The sequence below is a fragment of the Sinohyriopsis cumingii genome, chromosome 4, assembly GCF_028554795.1.
Source record: "Sinohyriopsis cumingii isolate HCF-2022 chromosome 4, ASM2855479v2, whole genome shotgun sequence".
Lineage (NCBI taxonomy): Eukaryota > Metazoa > Mollusca > Bivalvia > Unionida > Unionidae > Sinohyriopsis > Sinohyriopsis cumingii.
This window is the reverse complement of record NC_142964.1, coordinates 121,702,530-121,730,384: the sequence shown is the minus strand read 5'-3', so window position 1 is coordinate 121,730,384 and position 27,855 is coordinate 121,702,530. Positions and strand designations below refer to the sequence as shown.

The 27,855-nt window shown below is 34.6% G+C and overlaps 1 protein-coding gene across 1 annotated transcript in view; it reads right to left on the bottom strand.

Moving 5' to 3' along the window:
• Positions 1 to 980: 980 nt before the first annotated feature.
• Positions 981 to 27,855, bottom strand: part of LOC149802027 (MAU2 chromatid cohesion factor homolog) — a 78,748-nt gene continuing 51,873 nt past the window's right edge. The window contains exons 13-18 of the mRNA XM_089956427.1: positions 23,311 to 23,438; positions 22,369 to 22,446; positions 17,475 to 17,586; positions 11,587 to 11,677; positions 10,330 to 10,457; positions 981 to 4,275 (exon numbers count right to left, since the gene is read on the bottom strand). Of these exons, the coding sequence (XP_089812553.1) occupies positions 4,207 to 4,275; positions 10,330 to 10,457; positions 11,587 to 11,677; positions 17,475 to 17,586; positions 22,369 to 22,446; positions 23,311 to 23,438 (606 nt within the window). The 3' untranslated portion in view covers positions 981 to 4,206. The remainder of the gene's footprint in view (positions 4,276 to 10,329; positions 10,458 to 11,586; positions 11,678 to 17,474; positions 17,587 to 22,368; positions 22,447 to 23,310; positions 23,439 to 27,855) is intronic.

The following is a 27,855-nucleotide window of genomic DNA, read 5'->3' as shown; positions in this document are numbered from 1 at the left end:
TTGTGTTCACACTATAGTTTCTTTTTTCTACTGCATTCAGGCTGCAGGACATAAAGGGCAATAACTCAGGCAAAAACTATAAGAGCAAAGTTACTTTTTGCACATCATCAAATGATGGCCATCACATGAACCACGTTTCTTGGCTACTCTCTGAAAATTGTGGAACTAGTTGTCTTGACAAGATGATGTCATATACAACACTGGGCTCCAATTCACGAAGGGCAATAACTAATAAAACTCGGAACAGCACAGTGACTTCTCAGCATGAACATCTTTAGATGATGATCTTTCCAAGTTTCGTGGCAGTCCACTTTAACACTTGTTGCGTTCAGAAGATTCTGTCATTAAAGGAATTGAGTTTCAAGTCGAAAGGGTAAAAAGTCCCACAAAAATTGCAGGAGCAAAGCCATTTGCAGATATGTACATCTTAAGTTGATGAAAATAATATTAACCAAGTTTTGTGGCAATCCATCAAGGACAGTAGTAATAACTGTGATAAAAAGATTGTGTCACACACTGCAATAGGCCACAAGACATAAATGAAAATATCTCTAAAACAAATTGTGGGAGCAAAGTGATTTGTCATTTTGTGACAATAATATTTACCAAGTTTCATGGTAACAAAAACTGGGACTAGCTGCACAAACAAAAATGTTGTGATGGCCAGCCATACACAAGAATTACTCTTATCACCACCCACTATCACTGTGTGGGGTATAACAAACAATAATAAACACTGGTCATGTTCTGATATGACGAATGAGTAAATTTTCCAGGATAAATTACTAAGAATCGCTGTGATAAATCACTACATCTAAGTTAACAGCCACATCAAACCTCCAAGCAATAAAAGGAAACAAACCTATATTTTGACATCTTAATCAGTCTGAATATTTTTTTCAGAAACTTTAGAATATTTGAGAAAATTAGTAGACATAATAGTCTGTTATTGCATGCTATGTACTGCCTATCTCTTTATGTTACTGCATGCTATGCACTGCCTAAAAAGAAAGATAACTCAATCCAAAGAAAAGACTCAAGCGATGTAACAGTCGACTTGATATAACAAACAAAATCGTTTTCAACCAAAATGGTTTCTGTAACAAGAACTGACTGAAGAAGATGAAAGTATCTTTGTTGTGTTGACTCATCTTACTGACTTTGCATAAGGAAACTTCCACTTGAAATTTTTTGGTTTGAATGAGAAACATCATTAGTACCATGAATGGTGCATTATCATGAAGTATAAAGTCCTCTATTTAGACAACTCAAACTTTTGTACAGAAACAGTTTTATTCATTCAATCACGGTGACCCCAAAATGTTATCTTTTTTGTAAGCGGGATTTTACAATTTTAAAAAGGACCGGGGGTGGGGGTGGGGTCACAGTATGTTTCGACAAACCTGTTTATAGTAAAAAAAACTTTTCAAGGATAGAGATAAAACTTAGTTGTTTACTTTTATTACTGGCACAACTGCAGTGATCTTGTTATAACAATGGAACTGTCATATGCATTAGAACTACATGTAACAGCAAAGACATTACCACCAATTACTGAAATTGTATGCCTGTCATAATATAACTTCACAAAGTACATTTCCTAAAATGCTTTTTAATTACTAGATAATCCATCAGTATATCTCATGGCTAAATCATACAAAGTCACTTAGTGCTTGATTATGGCAGCTTACCTAAAAGCCAAACACTTACTTGATCAAACTAAGCATTAATATTAATTAATGTTGTGGATTTTCTTATAATTATGGTCAATAAACTGCAATATTTTCACATACTCTCATATTTTTAATGGAGGTGGAAAGATATTTGTGAAATTGGTCATCTTGGAGTAAACAACGAAGGAATAGTTGTCTACCCTCAATGCTTCTTGTACAATACATATCAGAAAGCAAATAGCATCACATTGCATTATGTGCCAGCAGACTTTGTTCCACACTGTCCATTATACTTATAGTTCAAACAAACAGCACAGATCCTAATCCGGTTAGGTATGTTGCTTGTTTCAAGATAAAATACATTACCTCCCAAAATTCGTACTAAGAAAAACATCATGCATGTGGACTCATAGTATGGTGCCTATCAAATGGATATCATATATACAGGTAAAACCTGTTATAACGTGATTCTGTTTATAATGCAATGGCAGCATGGCTCCCATTTTATAAGTTAAGGTGACCTCTCTTTTTAACATACTAAATACATGCTCTGGTAAAAGCTGATTATTCGTATCCTTAGCAGATTTTTAATCCCAGCACTGCATTTAATGTTGTCTTAGCTTCATTGTGCACTGTTTCTGCCATACTGGCATGTATACAATTCAAAACTAAAGTATATTTGATGTCTGATGAAACACGTTGAACAAAACAAATGATATACAATCAAGACTGATGAAATTGAAATTTCAATGCACATTTTCTGTGGGTAAGTCTTTTGAAAAATTTGTTAACACAATACCACTTACATCTTGATGCTATTCCTTGGAGCCAGAGCATTGTATTATAATGGGTTTTACCTTTACTTGCTTATAAGCCACATCCAATGACAAAGAAATAGAACCTGATCTGCCATTGCTTTATTTGCCCACAGATCAGAATCTCTGTTGTGTGTTCTACTAATTACTTCAAAACAAACCGCATAGACCAGATCCGCCAGCACATTATGCAATGGTAGATCTGGGTCTTTGCAGTTTGAGGTCGGACTCCACTCAAAAGTTAGTATATATGGTATCTGAATTTACAAAAATGCTTAGAAAGTTCCATTCTGAATTCAACTAGTTAAAATAATGCAATCATTTTTTTTATCCAAGTGGCAATTGTAATAATCTAGCAAGAGCAGTAACTGAAGTGTAATGTATTTTTTCTCATAAAATTACTTTCCACTTTAAACTGGAATGCACAAAATTTCAAAAGATGGCAATAAATACATCTCAGAAACAAAGTTCTAAGCATCACATTTTAGCTAAAATCCGAGTCATGTGTAAGTCAGATTAAAAACAAATACATCTTTAGTAGTGATACTGTCATTGTTGATTTCAAAATAAGTATCACTGGCTTTTGTAAATTTAATATGAGTTTATGAGAATTTATTAACAAGTGCATGACACGTGTTATTCTAATATGAACTATATTTTTGAGAAAATCAATTAAACGCTATTAAATTGATTACCAAACTGACAACTACACCATTTTCATGCACCTGTAATAACCAAATGATTCTCATTAATTCTATCATGAACAATGTAAATTCACTATTCCTTGTACAATACTAATTTCTGTGCATTTTTAGTAGGTACCAATGCCAAATTTAGACCCCAATGAAAAATGGTCATTCTGTACAAACAAAATGACCTATTTTCCACTCTACATGGAACCAACAGGATTCCCCAATCAACAAAATTAGGTACCTATGAAAATGCCATTTTTGCAAACAAAAAGGTTTTAAATCCATAAAGAAAAAGAAAAATTTCAGTTTGTCTAGAAAATAACATGCAATAAAAATGTCTTTCTGGAGTTAAATTCTCAGGCTGTTTCATTTAAACATACATGGTACCCAGAAAGGGCAGCTAAAAAAACCAAAACAATAAAACATCCCAGGTAGGCCAATTATTCTAAGTGTGCATATGAAAATGATGTAAAATTCTAATTGAAAATGATATAAAATTCTAATTGAAAATGATATAAAATCCTAACTGCATCTATGGACAACTACTCCACTTCAGTAGTGCCTTCCCTGGGTCACAAGAATATTTACTGGAACAGCCCTCCCTTGAGAGTTAAAATTTTCTTTGCATATAAAAACAATACTCACCATTCAACACTCCTCTTTCCTCTCTCTATTTCCATCTATACACAAAATATCAATAAATATTACCACTTATTCACAAGTAAGAACACTGTATTAGGTCAGATACTCTTTGTGATAGGTTGTTCCATATCTGGAACATAAATCCAGTCTTTCACAACAGTTTTACGTATGCTTTCTTATTACATCCATTTATCTTGATGTAATCTGTAAAACCTGTGCCTATCAGAATCTGTGATATGTGCCTTTAAACAATACCAATTTCAGGACCTTGGACTTCTTGAGGTCAATACACTTGGTAGATACATCCGGATGCACCTTACACCGTAGCTGTTCTGCCAGCAGTGAGCAAGCAATTATATCCCCTCAAAGACTTGGTCACATCTATCACAGCAAGGCATTATGGGATGATGCTGACAATGTGTTCAAATGAAATGGGCATGGTCCATCTGTCCACTGAAAATGCACCAACAATAAAAAAATATCACTTGACTGTAATCCATTTATATGTCTTTCAATCAGTGTTGGAATTATACAATACATATCAATGAGATGTTAACCATTCAGATTTTTATTCAGATGATAGGCAGAAGGGTCCCGGCATACAACTTTATTCTCTCATTCCTTCACAGGTAATTCACATTTTAATGCACTAGCACAAAAGAAAGGTTGTCATCCTTGACATGTATCTGCCTTCTCCATCATGGAGTGACAATTCTTAAATACTACAGATATATCCATACATAAACTCTGAGGAAAACGTTTTCTTTCCCCCTTCACTCTTCTGGTACTTCTTTTATTCCATATGAATGATATTGTTTATATACTGTGTTTTTATAAAATCCTTTTATAAATTTACTTGTGCCATCATCCTTTCACAACCATGTGCAAACAGGCAGAAACACCCTAGAGCGAGTAATGGCAGTAATCAATGGTAATTTATCTGTCATTTTGATCTTTTACTATATATTTTGTTACCTATCTTTAATTTACCTTTCAAAGAATTTTAATATCTTAACTTTATTCTTTTATCATGTAAGAATGGATGATTACATTTGAAATGGCTTAGCTTCCTACAGTTATTTTTTCATAAATTCTTTTTCTTTACTAATTTACTTCACTTTTAATCTGAGTTATATAGGCAGTCATTAAACCCTATACATACGCCTCTCCCTCAACAACTCGTACATAACAGGGTCCAAAAACATGGACCGCAGTGTGAAGGCACGAGTTAAAAATGGAACTCTCAAAAACTAAGACAGGGATGGACGCTGATAATGAGAAGGGTAGGGTGGTAATTGATTGAATACTTGTTTTATAGTCATGCTGAGAATACAATAGTTAGCTTTTTCTAATATAGATGTTCACATTTCTGTACAAACTGCCATTATTTTCTGATAACTTATCTCTGATGAAAGAGTGCTTAAAAAGTACCTCCAAGAAGTTTTAGCATGCATCATATGCACCTGAGAAAAATGCTTTTTGCATATGATTGTGGATACATCTAGTGTTTGTGTTGATCCAGAACAAGACAATAGGCCTTTCTGTATACAATTGTAGATACATCTAGTGTTTGTGTTGATCCAGAACAAGACAATAGGTGTTTTTGTATACAATTGTAGATACATCTAGTGTTTGTGTTGATCCTGAACACGACAATAGGCCTTTTTGTATACAATTGTGGATACATCTAGTGTTTGTGTTGATCCAGAACAAGACAATAGGCCTTTTTGTATACAATTGTAGTTACATCTGGTGTTTGTGTTGATCCACATTATTTTATGAGAAAGTCTAATTCAGTTTGCTATTGTTCTATTAGTAAAATATGGATACTGTGATTTCACTACAAATATTTGAAAATTTCTGCTAACCTTGGGAATCTCAACTTCACTACCAATTTTAGAACTTGTTTCTCCATAGTGAACCCTATATGTGAAACTAAGCTCTTCATACAATTGGATTTTTGCTTGGTTCTCATGCGTGTGCTTCATCATCTTTGTCAGTGAGTAGAATAAACCCCTGATTATTATTTGATACTTCAATGATGTTGCTTACATAATAATTAAAAGAGTGTTTTCTTGTTCAATTTAAAAGAGCTAACTCAGCACGTTATCATGACTACTAACACTTATGAAAGTAGGATTTGCATGTCTTTGAATACTAAATTCCTTTACTTGATTTGGTACAAAAAAATGTAATTAATGTGACAACACTGTGAAGTTGACTTTTAACCGATTGTAGCAATGCTACAAAAACATCAACACAGTCAGCATTAAATCAGGTTCACACAAAAATACTGTTATAGTTATTGAAAATGGTCATGTTTAAGTTCAAGATGGCATATCACACTTATATGATTACATTGTACCTGTATGAAAATATAAATCTGAAACATAAATTTTGCTTGACAAGATTTAATTGGAATTTATTTCTTACAGTACTGTCACCTGTACTCATTATTGACATCTTAAGTGATTGATATTTTAATGTATTACTATTCAAGTGAACTGGGAATTTAAAAAAAATTTTTTTAACAAAATATATCATTTCTAATTAAATATTGTTAATTTTATATGTTGATTCAAATTTCTGGGTATCAACTGCCATTTTAGACAACAAAATGAGCAACATATAAAGATTTAATGGATCAATTTTACTGATGTTCAGTAGAAATGGGCCTATTTGGGGGTATAATATTAAAAGAAAAAAATGGAATCCGCAATTGCCCTGCATGATAAGCTGGTTTACAAGTTATCTAGGCATACTAAAACTAGGGATCAGTTATATGCATGAAAACGATACTGGTATGTGCACAATAACAAACACAGCAAAATTATAATTTGTTCTCTGGATCAGATTTGTATGAACAAAATGAGTTATATTTATGTTGGTCTTAAAACAGTTTTAATAAATTATGGGCTAAATCATGCCCATGAAATAGGGGTTAAGGGTCTTTCCCAAGGACACCGAGACACCTAATCAGGCTGACCTGGGTGAGTAATGAACCTGCAACCCATTGTGTACAAGTCTGGTGATCTACCAACCGAGTATTCCATTGAGCTTATTAATATAAGTGAGCCGCTGTAACTTCAAACCTGCCTTACAGGTCCTTGATATTCAGCAATAAAGATGCCAATGGGTATCCTGATACTCGCTTGTTGATAATAACAAGGGAAATAAAATTAACCAAAGGGTACCCATTTATTTTCTATAAGTTTTCTGTCAATGTTTGTAAAGGCAGCACTGACTTTGTTTTTAAGTTGAGAACCTTTTTGATTTGAGCTGCAAATACATGCACATTTTTAGTACCAAGCAGAGGTTTGTTTCTTCCAGTAATAATTGACCTTAATCCCATAGCTTGTTTTCCAAAGTGACGACTCTTTGATTGAGCTGTGAGTGTTGTACAGTGGCAAATAACAAATGTTGGTCAGTGTGACCTGTATTTCACATTTCATAGACTTGGGTTAGAGTTTGTTTCAAGTTTCTTTAGCAAATTCTGTTCAAGAAAGAATTATTGCTGTGATGGTTCTTGACAATTTTCATGTTTAAGTTCAAGAGGACATATTGCATTTATGATGAATACAGTGTACACCCACACCCACACACTACACAGGCTAATACAGTGGGTACAAAGAAGCCTAGCTGGTCATGAGCTAAACGCAACAACTTAACCCAAGCCAGTAAAATGTGAAAGGAGGTGACAGTGACCCTTTTTGTGATAAGGGTATGGTACAAAGCAAACATACATACAATCAAATAGCTTGATGATTTTCAGAAGGACAGAGCTAGCAAAAGATTACATGAAATACAAAATGTAACCAAAGTTTGTGTAGCATGAAATATAGGACAGTTATCAAAACTGAGACGAGGTGTAGGTCAAATCACTTTGCATCCAATCAACAGGTTTCTTTAATATATATATGACAGTATCTTTATACAGGTGCAAATATTCTAGTTAGTCATTCGCTAAATGCAAAAACTTAACCAGTAAATGAGAAATATAGATCATATTGACTTTCCTTTGTGGGAAAGGTGTGGTATTAATGGAGATACATATGATTAAATAGTTTTATGATTTTATCGTGAATAGAACTTGATCTACTTAAACCACAACATTTAACCAAGGCTAGTGATGCAGGAAATATAGGTCATAGCAACCAGATTTGTGATAAGGTGTAGTACTTGTCAAGATGTATCCAATCACTAAGCTTCAAAATTCCGGAAACAACAGTGTTTATACAGTGTGTGAAAAAGACCCAAAGAGCTAAACACAAAAATTTAACCAAGAATGCACAAGGTATATGTATGTATGTGCACAATTAGCCCCTTCATCCCACCCACTACCTTCTAGTAGGAAACTTGCTCAAAACTGCTGCCTAGGTCTAAGAAAGAAAAATTATTAATATTCAGTGCTTTCAACTGTGCTGATGCTAATGGTAGTACAATAGCTTACCGCTAAATTGTAGAGGTGAGCTAAGAATTATGTGAAAACTGGATGAAAGGTTATCAAGTGAGTGTCAGAGCTAGATTCATAATTTTGAAATTAAAACTACATATGTGTCTAACCACTGTGAACCATACTGCCCTGTGTTACAAAAAACATAGCTCTTCACATGCAATTACAAAATGCCTCTGATTAGATTAGCTAGTAGTCAATTAGAATTTTCAGTAACAGATTCAGATAAATACAACAGTCTGATAATTCCTCAGTATGAAGACTCAATTGCTGATTGTGAATCATTTTTTAAAAATACTTTTTTTTCACATATTTCTCTTCCCAACCCTGGGATAACAATTGTACATTCTAATTCCTTCAATTGCTATTAAATTTATGCATTTGATGCCACATTCATTGCCATTTGATTCAGTGTGAATTGAAGTCCATTGGAGTTTTTTCAAACTAGACATCTGACAGTGTCCCCTAAAGTCATAAAAGTCTTTGCTTCTTTATAACGGCAAAGACAAACTAGATTTGTGTTTGTAAAACATCTATGCCCAAATGCAGATCCCCTCATATACATGCAAATATGGCTACCAAATTTTATTTGCTGACCTCAAGACATCTTCGCTTAATCATCCAATCAAGTTTTTCTTTGAAAGTCACAGCCTGAAATTTGAAAGCTTGAGAACATTGCAAAATGAATTGTCTAGCTTCATAATGATTCATCCAATGTATGAACAAAATTCATCAAGGGGTTATAAGTGAGAAGAAAAAAAACCCCAACCCAATCTGATCCTACAACTTGTTCAAAAATTATTGACAACTGTGACCTTGACCCCATGATCAAATGGTGCAAGTCTGTGTCACTGATTGAATTGTCTTAGCTTCACAACGATTCATTCCAAAAATAAAGAAAATCCATCAAGGAGTTTCAGGAAATATAAGCAAATGAGAAACTGCATAAAACACTTCATGACATTTTCTCTGACTGCGACCCTAGATCAATGGGACAAGTATCAAGTATACATGTCACTGAATGAAATGCCTTAGTTTCAAAACAAGTCATCCAATATACAAAGAAATGAATCCAAGGGGTTATGGAAATGTACACATGTTAAACTTCAACCAAAACCCTAATGCAGATTAGATAATACTGTGACCTTGAACCTAAGGTCATTAGGCAATCAAAGTTGTTGTTGAATGGACCATCTTAGTTTCATAATGCTTAATGCCAGGCATGATGAAAATCTATCAAAAGGTTTAGGAAATATTACAAATGAAAATAATGTAATCAAAACCTTTATACAAATTTTCAAAGACTGTGTCCCTCACCCCAAGATAAAAGTGTAAGCATGTCCCACAATGAATTTGTCTTAGTTTCATAATGTTTTATGTCAAGTATTATGATAATGCAAAATGAAGGGAGATATATAAAATGAAAAATGTTGACCAAAACCAAAACAAAGCGATTATGACTCCAATGGCATTAACAAATCCACAGTAAGAAAAATGACTGCAACGTCCCAACAGCTGAAGTCATCATAAATAACTGTAGAGGCACAAGTGGGTCAGATCATGCTAATCTGTTTACATAGCTCACAGCTGACCATATCACTAAGGAAGCTTATATAGTATCTATCATAAGAAAACAACCTATGTAAACAATCTTCGAAACCTTACAGCATGTTGATTTTACCTAGTTTACTACAGTTCAAAAATTGACAACTTCATAATAACTATAATTCACATAAATTAATATCTTGACCCCATTTATTTTTAATGTAGCTTTAACAATTTTAGTCATATCTCTAAGACGTCTGCAGTGTGGCAGTTTATAGTGATGTCACTGGGGCATCATATAGTGTTTTAGATATACAAAAACAATGTCATTATTTTGATTACTAGATCTTGCTGTGAACATCAGAACCTCTACTGCAAGTAAACAAAACTTTGTAAAGCAGAGAAACGTTTACCCCAGACTCCTAATCTTTGGTAAACCACTGTTCTTTCATGTCAAGATTTCACAATGTGATCAAATTCATTTGCAACAGTCTAGTTCCATCTGTTACCTGTATCAACCCATGTTCTGACAGCTGTGAAGACTGGAAGTGATCTTTGAGGAGGGACTGAGAGAAGCTGGTGTGAAGTCTGTAACCTTCTGCCTCATTGGCCTGGTCTCCACTTAACCGATACAAATCTGGCCACAAAAAAATGCATCAGGTTAGGAAAACCAATGTAGATATGTTACGGTTACCATGACTCCCTCAGTGTCGAGTGTGAATAACACACGAAAACTGCAATAACATGCCTTTTATAGAAGTAACTGGCTTGTGTCTTCTATTATAGTATGCAACAACACAGCCATGATAGCAGGGATAAATGTCATCAGTAGCTTACTCAAGATTATACTAGTGCTGCACATTAAGCTTGCTGGTTTGTTTTGTTTTGTGTCCCCAAATTTCTGGCCATATGTGCCCTCCAATGCACACTTTTGTCAGGAAATAACTAAAAATACACCCACAACTTTTCTTTACTGGATGTCCAGCCACATCTATGCTGGCACTAGCAATGGCCAAAGTCACTGAAAGTTTTTAAAAAAACTAATATGGCAATTAATGTCCATTTTAAAACAAAGTATCTGCCAATGAAAACATTCAAGATTTACTGTGGTCGACTGAGTTGCTAGCATTATGTATTTTTGAGGATAATGTCACTGTAAGGAAGATTTAATTTATTCTGAGGTTGAAATAATGGTATATACAGTATGTCGTTCAATTAACGATTTATTTTATTTGCAAAGAAATGTAATTAAGAAATATGTGCATTCATTATAAAAAATACTGGTACATAAGGAGTGAAATGAGAGTAAGATCCATAATGGAAAATTCCATCTAATTTCAGATTAACCAGATATTCAAGCATGTTACTGTTTTCATGAATTATTGAATCACAGGATAAAATGTTGATTGCAATAATGTCCAAGGAAAATATAACAAAGTTAAGTTTACAAAACTGTCAAAACAAATAAGATTATCTCAAAGGACTTCTAGTGCAGTGCATTTGCACAATTTTCTTTTGTCCCTTAAAAATGGTGTCCCCCCCCAAAAAAAAATTTGGAAAGTTGTTCCCTGTTCTTGGCAGTGCATGTACTGATATAACCTTTAAGCAGTTTCAAGAATTAATTTTCGTTCTTCAGTAAGAGATAAAAGTTTGCAGTGGAAAGTAACTGAGCATATAATGCTTCTAACATCTATGAACTTAAGAATTCATTAACTAAATCAAGTCCGTTTCATTGTGTTTATGAATGCATACAACAAAATGTTTACCTTTCAATAATGAAGATGCCCATAGCTGCACATGTACATCAGGAATTTTACCAGCAAGCTGCATGGCTGGGCTAACCATATTCAAAGCTTCCTGTAATGATAAATATCTAACTTATTTTATGCATTCCAAACTTTAATAGACTAAGATTTTGGCAAGAACCAACCTTGGACTGGTCACCAATTAATACAGATCATAAACACATGGGGGTTGGACCTCAGATTACACAGATATAATGAAAGCATCACTGATAGTACCAGTTTACACTGGTTGTAACCTTTTTCACATTTATCAAACTGATTGACTTGAGAAAAGATATACAGAATGAGAGAATATCAACGGGTAACGATTTCATAGCGAATTTATAAAACAATCTGAACAATTTCCAGTTTCTTCAAGCCTTGGCAAGCAAAAAACTGGACACTACTCATAAAATGAATATTAAATTATTATCCATTTGAGATTTTGTTTATTAAAGTTTATATTTTAGTGGGAAGGTGGCATTCCCAAACTAATGGGATTATGTATTAAAATACTAAATTCATACTTTTAATAATCGTTTTCCTTAAATTTACTTTTAACCACCCACACCCCATGAACATTTTGAATTAAAGAGTGATGCATAGGTACTATTCCCAGAACTGAATGATATTTCTGGTTGCAGAGAACAAAACATTTTCACCAATGACTTTCGCATTTGGATATTGTTTTCAGTTTATAAGTGAATGATTAAATTCTAAGAAAACATAATGCTGAGAAGCAAAAGCCTTGATGATTTATCTGAAAATGATTTTGAGACAATTCTTTGAATATTCCATACAAAACTGTCAGACTATGTGAAACATAGTTTTGCAGTTCCTATATGGCATTTTACTTTAAATATCAATCCAGTGTTAATTTCAGAACTGTATTAAATTTTTTTTGCAAATAAGTGCACTCTTTTCAGTAAGTTTACATGAGATGTCCTCAGATTAATCTTAAGTCAACCATAATGATTTTTCATCAATATTTTCTTTGAACATTTGTATGCACCCTATGGGGTGCCACTAAGGATACTGTAGTATCATCAATTTTTGTGGGGGACCAATTTTTGTTGTTGCCCTGAACCATGAATTTAAATCCCCAACGAAAAATGAGCCACATAGGATGATGAACCCCCCACTTTTTTAGTTTGTTTCATTCCTAGAGATTAGCACAGCTACTAGTATTTGATAAATGAAGGACAATACTGTAATCTGGTAATTAAATATTAGCTTTTACATGTGGTTTGTTTTATTTTTTATTTTAACCTTTTGAAACAAGAATTATACATCATTTTATATTGTTTCAATGCACACGTAAGGTATCTGATAGCTGTAATTTTACACTCACTGACTTAAATGGATATGTGAGGTAAGTAAAGAAAGAGAGAAAATAGAGAAAAAGCATAAGCATTCAAACAATAACAATACTGTAAATGAAAGAAAAAATAATACAAAATAATAATAAATGAAAATTAAATTGAATACTTATTCAAACTGATCCTTCATTCGAGTACATCTGTTGTTGAAACATTTAAATCCTTCTGAAGGCACATTTAATTTTATCCATGCATTTTTAATCCAAAAGAACAACAATCCTGTAAAATACTACAACTATTTCTTGAAACACTTTTATTAATGAAACACTATGTATATACACTAATTACAACAGAGTATTAAAGCTCATACTTCACAGATTTTTGGACAAAGCCATTGTGTCAACATCACATCAATCAAGTCTCATGGTACTCACAAATACTTCTCAAGTAAATAATCCCCAAATTGCTGCCTGGTAAACAAGTGCCTGCTTTGTGTAGGCAGCTTCTGACAGGTTAGGAAGTCCAGGAACCGAGAGGGGTGGGGAAGGGTGCGTGTGTCGAAGTTGAAATTTACCACTTTTAAGCCACCGTGTTAATGTGATGATCATCAGAAAGTATTGACGGTGCAACTTGATGGTCACTGGTTTAAGTAAGAGATCATTCATATGTACTTTAATAACTGACTGGCCTAGTGTTGTTGGCTACATTGGCTTCCTTTGATGTTCAGCATTCAAATGAAAACATGGTGAAAGTGATTAATCTTGACAGGTGTTTTATTTGTGCTCATAGTGATGGAAGTTTTAGTGTTGTTGGCTGCATCGGCTTCGACTGATGTTACTGACTTGGTCGAAAACACGGTGCAAGTACTGAACTTGCCAGGTCTTTGATTTGTGCTCATACGGGTGATAGTATTGTTTTAAACATTAAAGTGACTGCCGTTTGTGTCTGCATAGTTTTATTCTTTTGTATTCTTTATTTTGGGTATTTGTAGAAGTTAAACAATGAAATTAAATACCTACTAATATGCAAACTGTGACAGGCAAAACCACGAATTTAAGTATCCATGAAAATGCCTTTTTTTTTAAAAAATTGTATACAAAACCATGAAAACTGAGCCCAACAAAAATAAATGATACTACAGTACTTTTGTGTGCCAAAGATGAAAAAGGTGGGTCACTGGCAAATGTTATTCCTAGAATGAACTATGTAAACCTGCAATTGAATTGGAGATCTTTGTCTCAAAACAAGAGGTATAGTTGGGCCTGTGAGCTCTCATCTGACTTGACAGCAGTAAGATGCTTTCTGTCAACAGTTCTTTGGCTGCTGTTGATTATATCATGAAAACATTTTGTTTCAAGGTTTACTGATATCTTCTATCTTCATCCCTATTTCAAGGTTTATTGATATCTTCTATCTTCATCCCTATTTCAAGGTTTATTGATATCTTCCATCTTCATCCCTATTTGAAGGTTTATTGATATCTTCTATCTTCATCCCTATTTCAAGGTTTATTGATATCTTCTATCTTCATTTGATGTCAGATGAGCATCATTTGTCCAAGATTAAAAGACATTTATGCCAAGTTTTAACAAAAATTGTGTTGCAGTTTTCCTTTTAAAGTTGCCAAAATGTTTTTCCACTGATGGCAAATCGGCATCTGGAGTGTCTTCAAGTATGATGCTTACTGTTCACTTTGACAAAATTTTGTGTTTAATGTGAGACTAACGCCCAAGTGGGGCAGTCAGCGGGGCTCTCAACAAAAGGATCTAGATCAAATTGTTGAAAACAAAGCCATGGAAACCAAACTGAGCTGGAATCTTGTTACATAAACATTTCAAACTACGTGTTGAATGTTAATGAATGACCTGTGGTCCATACAATGCAAATGAGGGTTTTAACATACCCAGCCCTGCAACATCTGTCAGCAGCTGGGATTTCAGAGTGAAAAAATGGTTTCTTGTTAAAAAGTTGGATTAAATTTTGTGGGAGTTCTTGAGGCAAAAAGAAAGAAAAAAATAGCCCCATGATGTTTGGGGCTTTAAATTACCTTCAAAGCAATGTACTATATCAGTGACTCAACTAGACGGTCAATTATCTTGATGACAGCTGGTCCATTTAAACTAATAGAACGAAGGATGAAACTTGATAAGTGACCAATGGAGAAATAGGTGGCAGAAGCTGGAAGACCTCTTCAACAGATGCACTGAAGGTTGACTCTTCTCTGGACATCACTGGATTGCGGAAAGAAGATGATGCATGTGAGCATGATTCTTCAAACACAGAAGAGCGGTGTAATAAAGAAACTTCCAAGGGTGAAGCAGGTTGTGTGGAATTGTGAATAAGACTGGGGTTTGGCCATGTTAGCATATGGTTATTTCCAGACATTAACTGAATCATTGAGAGTCCAGGACTGGTATCAAGTGTATGGGAATTGATAGCGGAAGCAGGATGTGATAGCTGGGACTGTTGATGGACCTGTCAGGTCTGCAATAGTTTCAGGAGTCCAGTACTGAACAGCATTAGACAGTTCAACAATTCTGGTGCCATTTACAGTTTAACAATTCTGGTGCCAGTTACAGTTTAACAATTCTGGTGCCAGTTACACAAGACATCCAAGTCAGAGCCAAGGCAAGAAACAGGACCAGCTGGATGTCAAGCAAAATCTACATTCTGAAGACCAACAGTGTATACCAGGAATAGATCACTATACCTGGTCCTGGAAATTGAAGACATAGAGCTAGGCTGTGACAGTGCTAATGTGGTCAAAAAGAGTTGGCATCAGGTATCAAAGTCTGGTCCTGGCATATCTGCAGAGTCCATATGGACCACCATAACATGTTGGTACTGGATACACATGTAGTACTGTGCAGGTATATTCTTTTTACATCAATGAGGGCAACTGTGGGCCTAAGCACTGTTGGCCTGGATTTGCTGAATTCTCTTCTGAAGGAGTCAACTTTCTGTCTGCTGGGATTCAGACAAAACTGAAGTTGTTGACAGAGACAGAAGCTGCAAAGCTAATTGATCTACATCACTGATCATGTATTTCTTAGCGTTCTCTCATTCATTCAACGTAGCTGTGATGGTCACTCATATGTTCTGTCAGTCTATTTGCACTCTATGCACTTAATCCTGTCCAATGTGTTGCCACCATAACAAGAGAAAGCAGAGCAATGGCATACACAGGTGAAATCAGTCAAGAGTCACAATGATCTTACTGTGAAGGGGACACTGTAACTAAAGAAAATTTACACGCATGACTTTACAATGTTTAATAAAAGAAAAATTGCTTGACAGAATTCATAAACAAGGTCCAATAATGGGTTCAATTAAAAGTACTGCAGACCACTGGGCAGGCAATTCAGTGCCAAGAAAGTATCATATGAACAAAGTTAGACAAATGAAGTTAAAATTTTTTATATTTACAATGAAGATGGAGTGAGAAATAAAATAACTAGATTACACTCCCCTGCTATGAAAAAAACTCCAAAGAATCATTCAAATGATTGAAAAAGCAAAAGTGAATTTGGTATTTTTGAGGCCTTGAGAATCCTTCCAAGCATAAGCGGAAGCAGTAAAAAGAGATTTACAGGATCTGGCAATCATATTATTCTAGGAGACAGCACTCGCCTCAACTTTCATTTGAAATGCTGACAATTCATAGTACTTATGACGCTAAACAAATAAATGGTTAACATCTTTTTAGCTAAGGAGGGTTGGATCTGGGAGTCAGTGGACGTAATCTAAACATATTATAACCAGATAACATAATTTAAGAAAAAACACTAAAGCTTCTGTGAATGAAATAAATTACTTCCTTTTCAATTTGCAATACCATGTAATTTTGCAAATTACAGCATTTCAGACGAGATGCATTTTAGACATAAGAATTCATAGAAATTTTCACAAACTATAGAAACAGTATAAGAATCCCTAATTTATAGGATAAACTTGACACTCTGCAATTTCCCAAATTTGGTGTGCTTAAATGTTTAAGCTAAAGCATAGTTTTTGATGACTTAGATAGACTGAGCAAAAAGAAAAAGCTTAAAAAATTAAAACTGCAGTCCAAGGACTGAGCATGTTTGGTCCAGACCCTTATGCTTCAGCATGCACATATATATATATATATATATATATATATATATATATATATATATATATATATATATATATATATATATAAAACAATGAAGGGATGTCATTAATGCACACAATGATGCTATGTATATTAATGCATGCAGAGCAGTTTCAAAATTGTGATTCAAAGATATAATTAACAATTATATCAGGGTGCTCGGCATTTGTTAAACATGGTATATAACAGCAGGCACTAAGTAAATATTGAAGTAAATTCATTTCAAATTATTTTCAGTTGGTTTGACTGAATCTACATCTGACCACACAAACCTACTGAGTCCAACTTGTGCTTAGCTTTACCCAATAACTTCCATAATGATTTTTAGTCAGAAGAAAAAAATTAACTAATGTTACAGGAAGCACACGGCAGATAATGAATGAAAAGTTACCATCCACCTATCAAAAACTGACCTGGTTGTTGCCAAGTGAGAGAAAAATGTGACCTAACAGAACTAAGGAGCAGGATGTGAGACGATTCAGGTCTTCAGCATTGGCCATTTTTAATGTTTCCCTGAGATATTTCCTGTGGAAAAAGAAAAAGAATGTGATTAGGTTAGATAATACTGAAATATTTATGCTGCTAGGGTATGTCAAACAACACACTAGGCTGAAAAGAAAGCTCATACAGATATTTTCTGATTTATTCCCATTTTAAATCATGATACCTCAAGATTACATTAAAATTTCACGTAATCCAAGTAATCATGCTGATGGAGGGGACATAATCTGTTTACTCATGTTGCAATAAATGAAATACAGAAAAATTTTGTTTTTTTATTAACAAAAACTATGAAAATGTGACGAGGGGGTGTCCAGGGGGGGATCCTCCACCAGCAGTGTCTCAAGGGGTGGTGTCCCTGTGCAGAGGGTCTAGGGAGAATTTGGCCCCAGGCCAAAAAAGCATTTTCTACTCTAGAGAGAATACAAAACTGTTCCTGTTGGCCCTATTTATCATAATAGTTAGCAATGTTTTGTTATTCAATAAAAAATTACAAAAAATTACAAACTTTTCAACAATAAATAAGAATTTCATAAGTAGAGGATCTCAAATAGGTAATGATTTAACACTGAATTTATGAAATGAGTTGAATAATGTCCAGCTTTTGCGAGCCTTGGCTCACAAAAGCTGGACATTATTTAATGTTTTATAAATTTAATAGTAAATCATTACAAATTTGAGATTGTTTTATTATCAGTTTGATTTCAGTAGAAATGTTTTAGATAGAAAGAATGAATAATTTCATTTATTCTGACAGACGCTGTACTTTTCATTTTTTGTGTGCGTAAAAAAAGTCCCAAACAAAGTTGAAATAGTAAAAGTATATTATACATTTTTGTCAACAATAAAAAAAAGCATCCATCCAAATAAAGAGAACATTTTACAAAAGACACATTTTTTGTCAACAAATAATGTCCAATACTTATGATGTCACACTGTTATCATCTGAGCAATACCCATCGTTTTACTTGCTGTTATTGTTCTTGACTTGTGGGTTTTGCCATTATTTCTGTTATATTTTAATATAACAAACCCATGTAGGGGTAAATTGGCAATATTGAAATAGACGAGACCATTTTCCCCCAATTCCCTTTTGCGAGTCGAATAAAAAAATGGCAGCCAAAAATGTTCGATGAAAACAACAAATTCCAGAAGGCAGGGTTAAAAAAGTTTTCCCACAATCGCAGCTAATCAGTATTAAAGAGAATACTGCACATTAATTTCATGGGCTTATCTGGACCAATTTAGTCACACAAAATTATATGGTGACATGTTATAATATCAAAAATATTAAACTGCACACACTATAGGTAAAGTGTACTATGTGATAATGTTCTTTGTCAGATTAACTTTTCTCCAATAATATTAGTGCTTAAGTTATTACATGTGCAAACAGTGTTCACAGAATAATTCAGCCACAATAATTTCTTCATTTTTTGCAGCACATTATATGTATATTAAATCTTTATTTCATGGTAAAAGTTTTTAATTATAAACATCAACTATATCATAATGTTCACCAAAGTGCACTCCCCCACCCACTGGAAACAAACTGTTGATCCTGATGTGCTAGTCTTGCTTTTTTGGCAGTGTTGACAAGGATTTTTTTTGCTTTCCTTTTTAAAACCACTGATTATTTTAGTTCAATGTTACAAAATTTCTTTTCAATCTTAAAAAAGGGTTTTTCATTTTTCCTTTTAAACCTCATGTATCATCTACATGCAGTTCACATATTCTGACACAGGGTTGCATCTGTCCTCTCATGTCCTCTTAAAACAGTGTCACACTTTTTCTGATTCCTTCAGACCATATTTAATGTTCACTATTGACATATATATCTACATTTATTCTCCATGATTCTGAATTAATGATATCATTCATGACATGCAATTCACTAATGTTATGACCAACTTTGCTAGACAAGGGTTTCTGGGAACAATAACATCAATTCCCAACCAGTGATATGTTGTCCCCCCTTAAAGTCTGGAAGGGAATCAGTGTGGAATCTTCAACTTTCTAATCAGTATGGTCCAATTCCTCATTCAACACTTTAGAGGCCAGATTTGGCAATGGTAGTTCAAATCTTTCTGGCAAAGATCACAAAATGCCTGTCTTCTGGCATTCAGTTTTCTTACAAAGTGACCAACTACATTCCCACTGACTTTGCATTCAAACCATTCCCATTTCCACACGTTTCAAACCTTTATCCAGACTTTTTTCAACTGTTTCTCTATTGGTAATTTGAGATGCCATTCTTGGCAAGCACGCTCATTTCTGTCAATTTCTGTTATATGAAGATTCATTGGATGAGTAGAAACTTTTGACCAATCAGAATTCTTTTTACAAATTAAATAACGTACTGAACGAGTACTAATATAAGTATCATCTTTATACAGTTAAATTATTGCAAAATGGGGCTGGACTTACTATTATTTTTTTAAAAATTGAGGGCTATCGGATTCAGGCCAAGCTAAATGTGGAATTCCACTTTAAAATAGAAACTAACTATCACTGGAATTAATCAAACCCTCCTTAAAATAAATGTATGGTTCAAGATATGTTTATCAACTAGTCAATGTACTACTTCCAGTTAACTGACATAAAAATTTAAGTGGGGAAGAGAAGGAGGAACTGGAACGCTCCAACGTAATGGCAACTGTCATAGACATGAAATACCTATATATCGATCTATCATGTGTTTTTTCTGTAGGTATGAATTATCATGATTCTAGGGAGAAATGCCGTTTTTATTGGTACTTCACCTTGTTAATGTACTTCTCATGGGGTAACGGTCCTAATGTTTTCATGTTAATGTTATTTATTCCTCACATATGTGACTTGTGATACCTCAAAAGCCACAACAAAATTGCTACCCAACAGAAATTGGTGATTTCACAATAACATTATACTGTTTATATTCACTTGTTAGTCCTGTCCAACTGCAAATGTCACACAAACAGATTTTCTGTCACATAATGCAGATCAGGGTCTATGTTGTTTGTTCCAATTATTTTCCCTAACAAACTGCAGAGACAGCAGATCAGGGTCTATGTTGTTTGTTCCAATTATTTTCCCTAACAAACTGCAGAGACAGCAGATCTGGGTCTATGCAATTCATAGCTGGATTTGACTTACAACCAAGTATATTGTCAGATATGCACACATCACAGGTGTAAATGTTTTACTCAAAAATACCCATGTCCTAAACTGTACAAAAAATGGAAAAAATGATGTAATAGCCCAATAATCTTATTAGGTTATATGACTACAAATAAAAATACATAAATGTATATACCAATCAAGTTTCATTTGTCTACCTCAAGTGGTTTATGCTGAATTTTGCTCAAGTTTTTACCCAAAAGTCCAATAAAAACCAAATTCAAGACGTGTACAAATAAAATCTAATCAGATCATCTACTTATCAATACAACTACTAAATTTCATGTGTCTAAGTGAAGTGATTGTTGCTACTGTGCAGAAGATACTACTAACAAGCTTGTGTCCAAAACAGACATAGTCCAACTAGTTCAAGAATATGTAAAAACGTTTTAAAAAATAAGGTCACCATACAAGAACATTATTTGACTCTAAAAATTGTTTACATTCTGTTCTTACAAGAAAATTTAATGAATAGCCACGTGGACAACACAAAGTAAAACCACAGTCTCCCTCCTTTACGGTGGAGACAATGCTTAATGTTTTTTTCTACCACCCAAAGTTGATAATGATGTGGATATCCTTCTGGGGGTCCTGAGTGGACGAGTGGTCAAAAGCGCTCACAGTTACGGATCACTGAAATATATTACATATGTCTGTGTGGGTTAGAGTCTCAGGCTTGGCTAGTATGGGTACATGACAAAACTTACCAGTAGCTTCTTGTGAGTCGGTGGTTCGTTCCAGTGTTCTTCCTCCACCAGTTATACTTACCGCCATGTATAGCCTATCTTGTGCTGAAAAATGCCATTAAACCCTACAACAACATATCCTTCTGTAATCAGTTATGCAGAGATACAGCCAGTAATTTTTTTTGAGAGGGAGGTTTCTCACACCTACCTGCTGAAGAAGGAATCATAGTGTGTTGGGATTTTTATATTTACAACCTATCATCTATCCCTACACAAAGAGAGTGATGATAGATATTGCCTTTGTGCAGTGGCAGAAATGGAGTGCTGAAAGATACCTTGGTACCATCAGATGAAAGGAAGACCCTTCTGACATGTCACTTCTGTGTCATTTGCTGGGTTTGAGCAAGACAGGCATTGGTCTGCAGCCCAATGGATCATGCTTCAATGCAACTGAATTGTAATTTCTTTTGGAATATAAATAATGTGTAGGGCTTCCAAGCATTTTTTGTAATCAACCTACATTTTTAATGTTGAATACAGAGATTTTCACAGAATGAGTATCCTAACATTTACAACTTACCTGATACTCTTTCTTCCTTATTTTCTCACAACATTTATACCACATTTATACTGTGTACAATGCATATTTCTATACACGACTATGACCTTTTTGCACAAGTTTTCACTTCACACTGGCTGCATCTCTGTCTTCATAATTGCCACTAAAGTGTAATATCTTTCAGCATTGCAGTGTCTTGTCTAGCAAATACTCTACTTCTTCCAATATTTCTTTAGTAAATTGTACACGAATAAAGATTATGCAGAAGAACTCAGTCTCTCTCATTTACTTCACATCTTGTTCATCATATCTGACTTCTGAGTCACAATAAATGAATATTGGCTTGAATCTCAAGTTATATGTGACATTTCCAGCTCTGACTGGAATAGTTAGAATACTTACTTTGCGTCATTATATCTGGCCTGAAAGAATGCTTGAAGACCCCGCACATAGCAAGCTGAGGCTTTCAAGCTGTGAGATCTGAAAGATGAAGAAAAGATTATAATAAAACCTTTTTAACATAATAATGGTACGTCCCACTTTTTGTAGGGTTATGGCACTGCACAAAAACTTTAGCACTGTGTTGATACTAATGCAACTACTGATGAAATCAGGATCAATATCACACATCATTTAATAAAGGCTAGGGAAGAAAAATGTCATGCATGATTTTCATTTCTTGCATACCTAAGAACTATCACAAAATCCTTTTCACTAGCCATGGGTCATTCCATATTCATCCTTGGCTAGCCAAAACAGTACTTGCCCTTCACTATTTGACTGGATGTAACAAGTCAAACACAATTTTCTTTTGTGTCATGGCATGAGGACATCACAGATGTCACCATACTTTAAGAATGTAAGGTGAAGTAATAAGCACTCTGATTGGTCAACTGATTTTGCTTTCAATGGTAGTAACATCTACAAGGGAATGTTTGTCAAAAACACTGCTCTTGCTTGTCAAACATGTTATGGGTCAACATGGAATAAAGTGATCCTTAGGTTTTAAAATCATTGCCTTTAAAATTGTATTTTCTAGGATCTAACGTCTCATTGCTACAAGTAAAAGGAAATAAATGCAGAAAACAGTTCTGTGGATAGGTAAGGGACATTTGGAAAAACCTCAACTTGTTAAATATTTACATTAAATGACAAGACCATGAGTCCTGTCCATATGAAGTTAAGGTCTGTCATAGAGTTACTGCCCTAGAAAAATGGCACTGATTCAGTTTGAAAAGTTACTATTTCTTTTAAAAGGCTGAATATAGTGGCAAGCTGTGAGACCTTACCTAGACTGTAACTTGTCTGGGTTGATTAAGATAGAGGCAAGCTGTGATACCTTACCTAGATTCTAACTTGTCTGGGTCGATTCTGTCAAGAAGACTCATCAATTCCTGCTGTCTGCCTGACCGGAGGTACACTATGGCTAGGTTCATGTTTATAAACAGCGACAGTTCTTTGGATTCAGATAACTGTAAGAAAAAATTATCATTGTTGCATGAATGGCACACGATAAACCCATCCCATGTTTAATAGTCCTCTTTATTGGCACTAGCAGGGATGATCATTGAACAACTGGTCTCAATGACCTGGACTTTTGGTCAAGCTATATGATCTTGAATTCAACTTACTGTGCAGAAACCATTATTGACTTGTTTTACCACGACCGAGACCACCGAGCTTAGACCCCATAATTTCAATGCCATTTACAAAATTTAGGCTAGATGCTTACTCAACAAAAACCCATTTTTGTTTGTGATACAATAACCTTGACTTTTTTTGACCACAAAATCAATAGACCTCTTCCACATCCAAACTGCAAAATCGCCACAAACTGTGGTCATGGTCCAGGACATAAATATAAAAGTTATTATGCGACCCCCTACCAACCCCAACCTACATTTGCCTTCTTTAACAGTAATCTTGACTTCTTACCCCAGAATCAACAAGCTTCTTTTTTACCCAACATAACAGTAATCCACAGACTTTCACCAGCATTAAGAACTTAAATGTTTGTATAGAAACAATTCAGTCACAGTGATCCTGCCCTTTGACAGTTTGATTCCAAAATCAACAGGCTTCTTCCAAGCTCCCTCCTAGTGCAAGCCACTTCCTGTCACATGCCTTCAAAGTGGATACCCATCTGGCTGTTACAATCCTCCCTATAAACCATATAGTGCTTAACTCCTTTTCATCTCGAGAATCCCTGACAAGAGCAATGCAAGACAGTTTCACTGGACATGGACTGAATACTAGCGACTATAGCTGCTTGATTTTTCTGGGTAAATCCATCTCTGCATCAAGCAGCTTGTTGATCCATGATCTGTCCTATGGATGAAGGGCAATCAGAACTATTCTGCAAGACCTGCCCCTCATTAACTTCAAAATGTATTCAGTCACTAATCACTTCCTGTTTGATTTTGGACAAGTACATAATCTGGTACCTTAAACAATTCAAGATTGGGCACCACTGTGCCAGAAGGTCCATTTGCAATGTAGGCAAATAAATGGGCCCAAGGTAGAACAGGTCTGCTACTGTATTAGGCAGTACAAGTTGTTGAAGAAACTCCATATCTTTGTATTTTGGAGAAAGACGAACCTTGTTTATGTGACTTAGAAACTCCATATCTAAATAAACAAAATGTAGAGATGGCACAAGATATGATCTCTCTACATTGACTATCCACCTTAATCTGCACATGAACCATGAAAGGTAGTTCATATCATAAACCATAACTGAACTTACTGCACAATTTTTCAGTTTACTATGAATGCTGCAGTCTCTTTGAAGGAGGATGTCTTGAAATGGGATATGCATTTTTCAACATCTTGGTAAAGGCAAATGGGTTGAGAACAAGACCAAATGAAAGGGCATGGAATTGGTACACTAACACAGGGCAACAAAACTGAAGATATCTGCATGATACCATGATAGGTATAAGGAAATAAGCATCTGGCATGTAGAGATTGATTGCATATTTGTCAAACTTTGGGCAGTAATTATAAGCTGGACCAGACATCTCAAGTCTACAAAAGGTCTAAATTTTTTCCATTGGTTTTCATAAGTAGAAAAAATCTGAAATAGAAACCAAAGGAGTCTGGTTTTCAAGCAACCTCAATCATCTGCTTTACAATCAAAAGCTCTAGCTCTTCTGTCAAACATATTCTCATTTGTGGGATCACATGGGATCTTCATCATGAAGAGGGATGATAACAGTAGCAAGGGGCTCAATGAATGAGATCACAAGCTCCACAGTAATAGCAATCCCAGTCAAAATTACAAAGTCTTCACATTTGTATTTTAATGATTGATTCTTATAGAGCTCATTCAGACCTTTTCAGAACAGTTTTAGTTTCTGAAATATTTTGATTAGTTTAGAAGTTATGACTATTTGAATCTTGACAAAAATTGTCTTTTCAGTGAATTTTTGCCTTCTTTAAATGCATGTTTCATTCATTTAAGTTGCGGACCCAACACGTTTAATAAGATAAGTATTTCCATCATAACTTTTGATCTAAAAAAGATATCTCCATGAAACTTGTCAGACTTATTGCATTTTTCCTGTAGAATTCAAATATTTACAATAAATTAAACTATGTCCACTAGATTTCAATGCAGGGAAGAAAATAAGGGGTTAAAACATTTATTTTTCTTCTTCCAGACAATTCAGATACTGTACAACATATTTCTTAACAAGTCATTTAATTCAAAAGAAAACATTGGTATACATTGTAAACAGTTCATCAAATTTTCTATGATCTGAGAATGCCCACTGACGTCCAGAATTTAGACATTCTGGCATCAGTCCAGTCGCTATGACAAATTCAGGCTTAACTTCCTGAACATCGTCTCTGCTGGGCCATTTAAAAACTCCCGCTTTCCTACATGGTGCCATGAATTTAACTATTAAATTATTATTATTGTTGCTTTTAATTTCATGAACACATCCAGGGTACCAAGCATCCTGGTATGCAACGATATCATAATCATTTTCCTTAAGCTGGTCTAGAACAGGCAACCGTTGACATACTGTACTGAGTTCATCTATTTCAGTTTCATAGAGTTCATCATTGTCATTCAGATTTCGTTTTCCCTTCTTTGGTGGTGGTTCATTCATTTGGTCCAATATTTCACTATACACATGTTTCTGGTTTTCTTTATGTTTAAGACGCAAGTCTTTTCCACCATGGCGTGTACTCTTCCACAATGACTCTTTTTCTGTGGGAGTTGTACTCTCATACCACTCTTTCATTCTGAGATGGTTTCTCTTGAGTAGTTGAATGGAGGAGCGGTGGTGCAAGGAGGCATTTGGTCTATGCTTCTGACTGCTATCAAGGTCTCCAAAGTGGTGTTCACAGCAAATGTTTGATTATTTTTCTTATAAAAGTTGAAAATTTCAATCACAATTCCATTCCACAATTTTTACACAAGATTTGGAAGCTATTCTATCAGCACTTATTCCTGCTTCTTGGCAGTAAGGACCAGGAAAATCCATACTCATATTTCTACAAAGAAAATGAAAAAAAAGTTTTAGGTACAGTTACAAAAAACAGCATATTTCATCACCTAATATTGCAGAGCAGTACTTTATCATGGTACAAAACAGGTATTCACGTTTTCGTACTCTATTCGTACCATAAATCTTTGTTATTGGTTGAATTTCGTTTATTATTAACATGTTTAAACATCATTTGCATACAATAATTTGGCATTAATTTGTATTTAGATGCAAGTTTTGAAGAAAAGTAAACTAAAATAATTTGAGAGTAAAGCTGTGAAATCTACATACATGTCAACATGAGGACGATCATTTATGATAAAATTTACACTATACTTCACAAAATATTTAATAAATAAATATACAAAAGAATTACTTACCAATACAAAACATTCCAACAGTATAAATAAATCACAGCATTTGTCTTGTGATCACCGATTTTTCACATCGATGTTATGTTTATCTCGAAACAAATATGGCGCCTTTGCCCGCATGCCTTATGGAGGTCAACCTGGTGAAATGCATACTTTCGAAATTAAATGCGGGTACTTAAATATTTGTTCTGAAAAACAAATTTGGTATCAAAAAAAGATTAGAATGTGTATTTTGTAACAATATATTGAAAATTTAAATAAAACGTTCGTGAGTTGAAAAAATTTAGAGATACTTTAGGGACTATTTTCTCAGCACAGGGTCATCATACACAAATTTTCAAATCACCATCGGAAACGTCATTCATTCCCCATTCAACTGATGAACACCTCATTAATATTCATTAGGTTTTTGTGACCCATATTTGCAAATCAAACACACTGGTGTCAACACACGCGCACAAGAAATAGCACTTCACTGAGAGGCGTCAATTTTGATAACTGATTGATAATTACATGACCACATGGTTATACAATAAAAAGTACATATTAATGAAATTTACATGCTTTTGTAGATAATTTAAAGCCCTTTTAAATAAAGTTTATTTCATAAATATGTTATTATCAATATTGATTTTAATGCAAATTTAGTGCACACAGTGCAAGAAAAAGTCGATTTTCGCCCAGTTTACCGATAAGGAATAGGCACTATCCGGGGTTGCTATCAGTAATAACTTGGATGGCCTAATCATTTGTTGGAAATAGATTGAGCAAAGTCTGGTGAAACAGGAGGAATCTGGCAACCACAGAGGGTCACCATTAGGCTGGAGAGGAGGTAAGTAACTGAGGGTTGAGGGAAGGCTCCTTGGAGAAGCCCTCTTTGTTTTCTAACCCACCCACCCCCATCCTAGGGCATATGGTGCCTGTAACTTGCCTGGCCATGAAAAGGTTGCTGTTGTTGCTAAGAATTAGCCCTATGGTCATTCTGTTGCTGATTATCCCTTCTGTGGTTGCCCCCT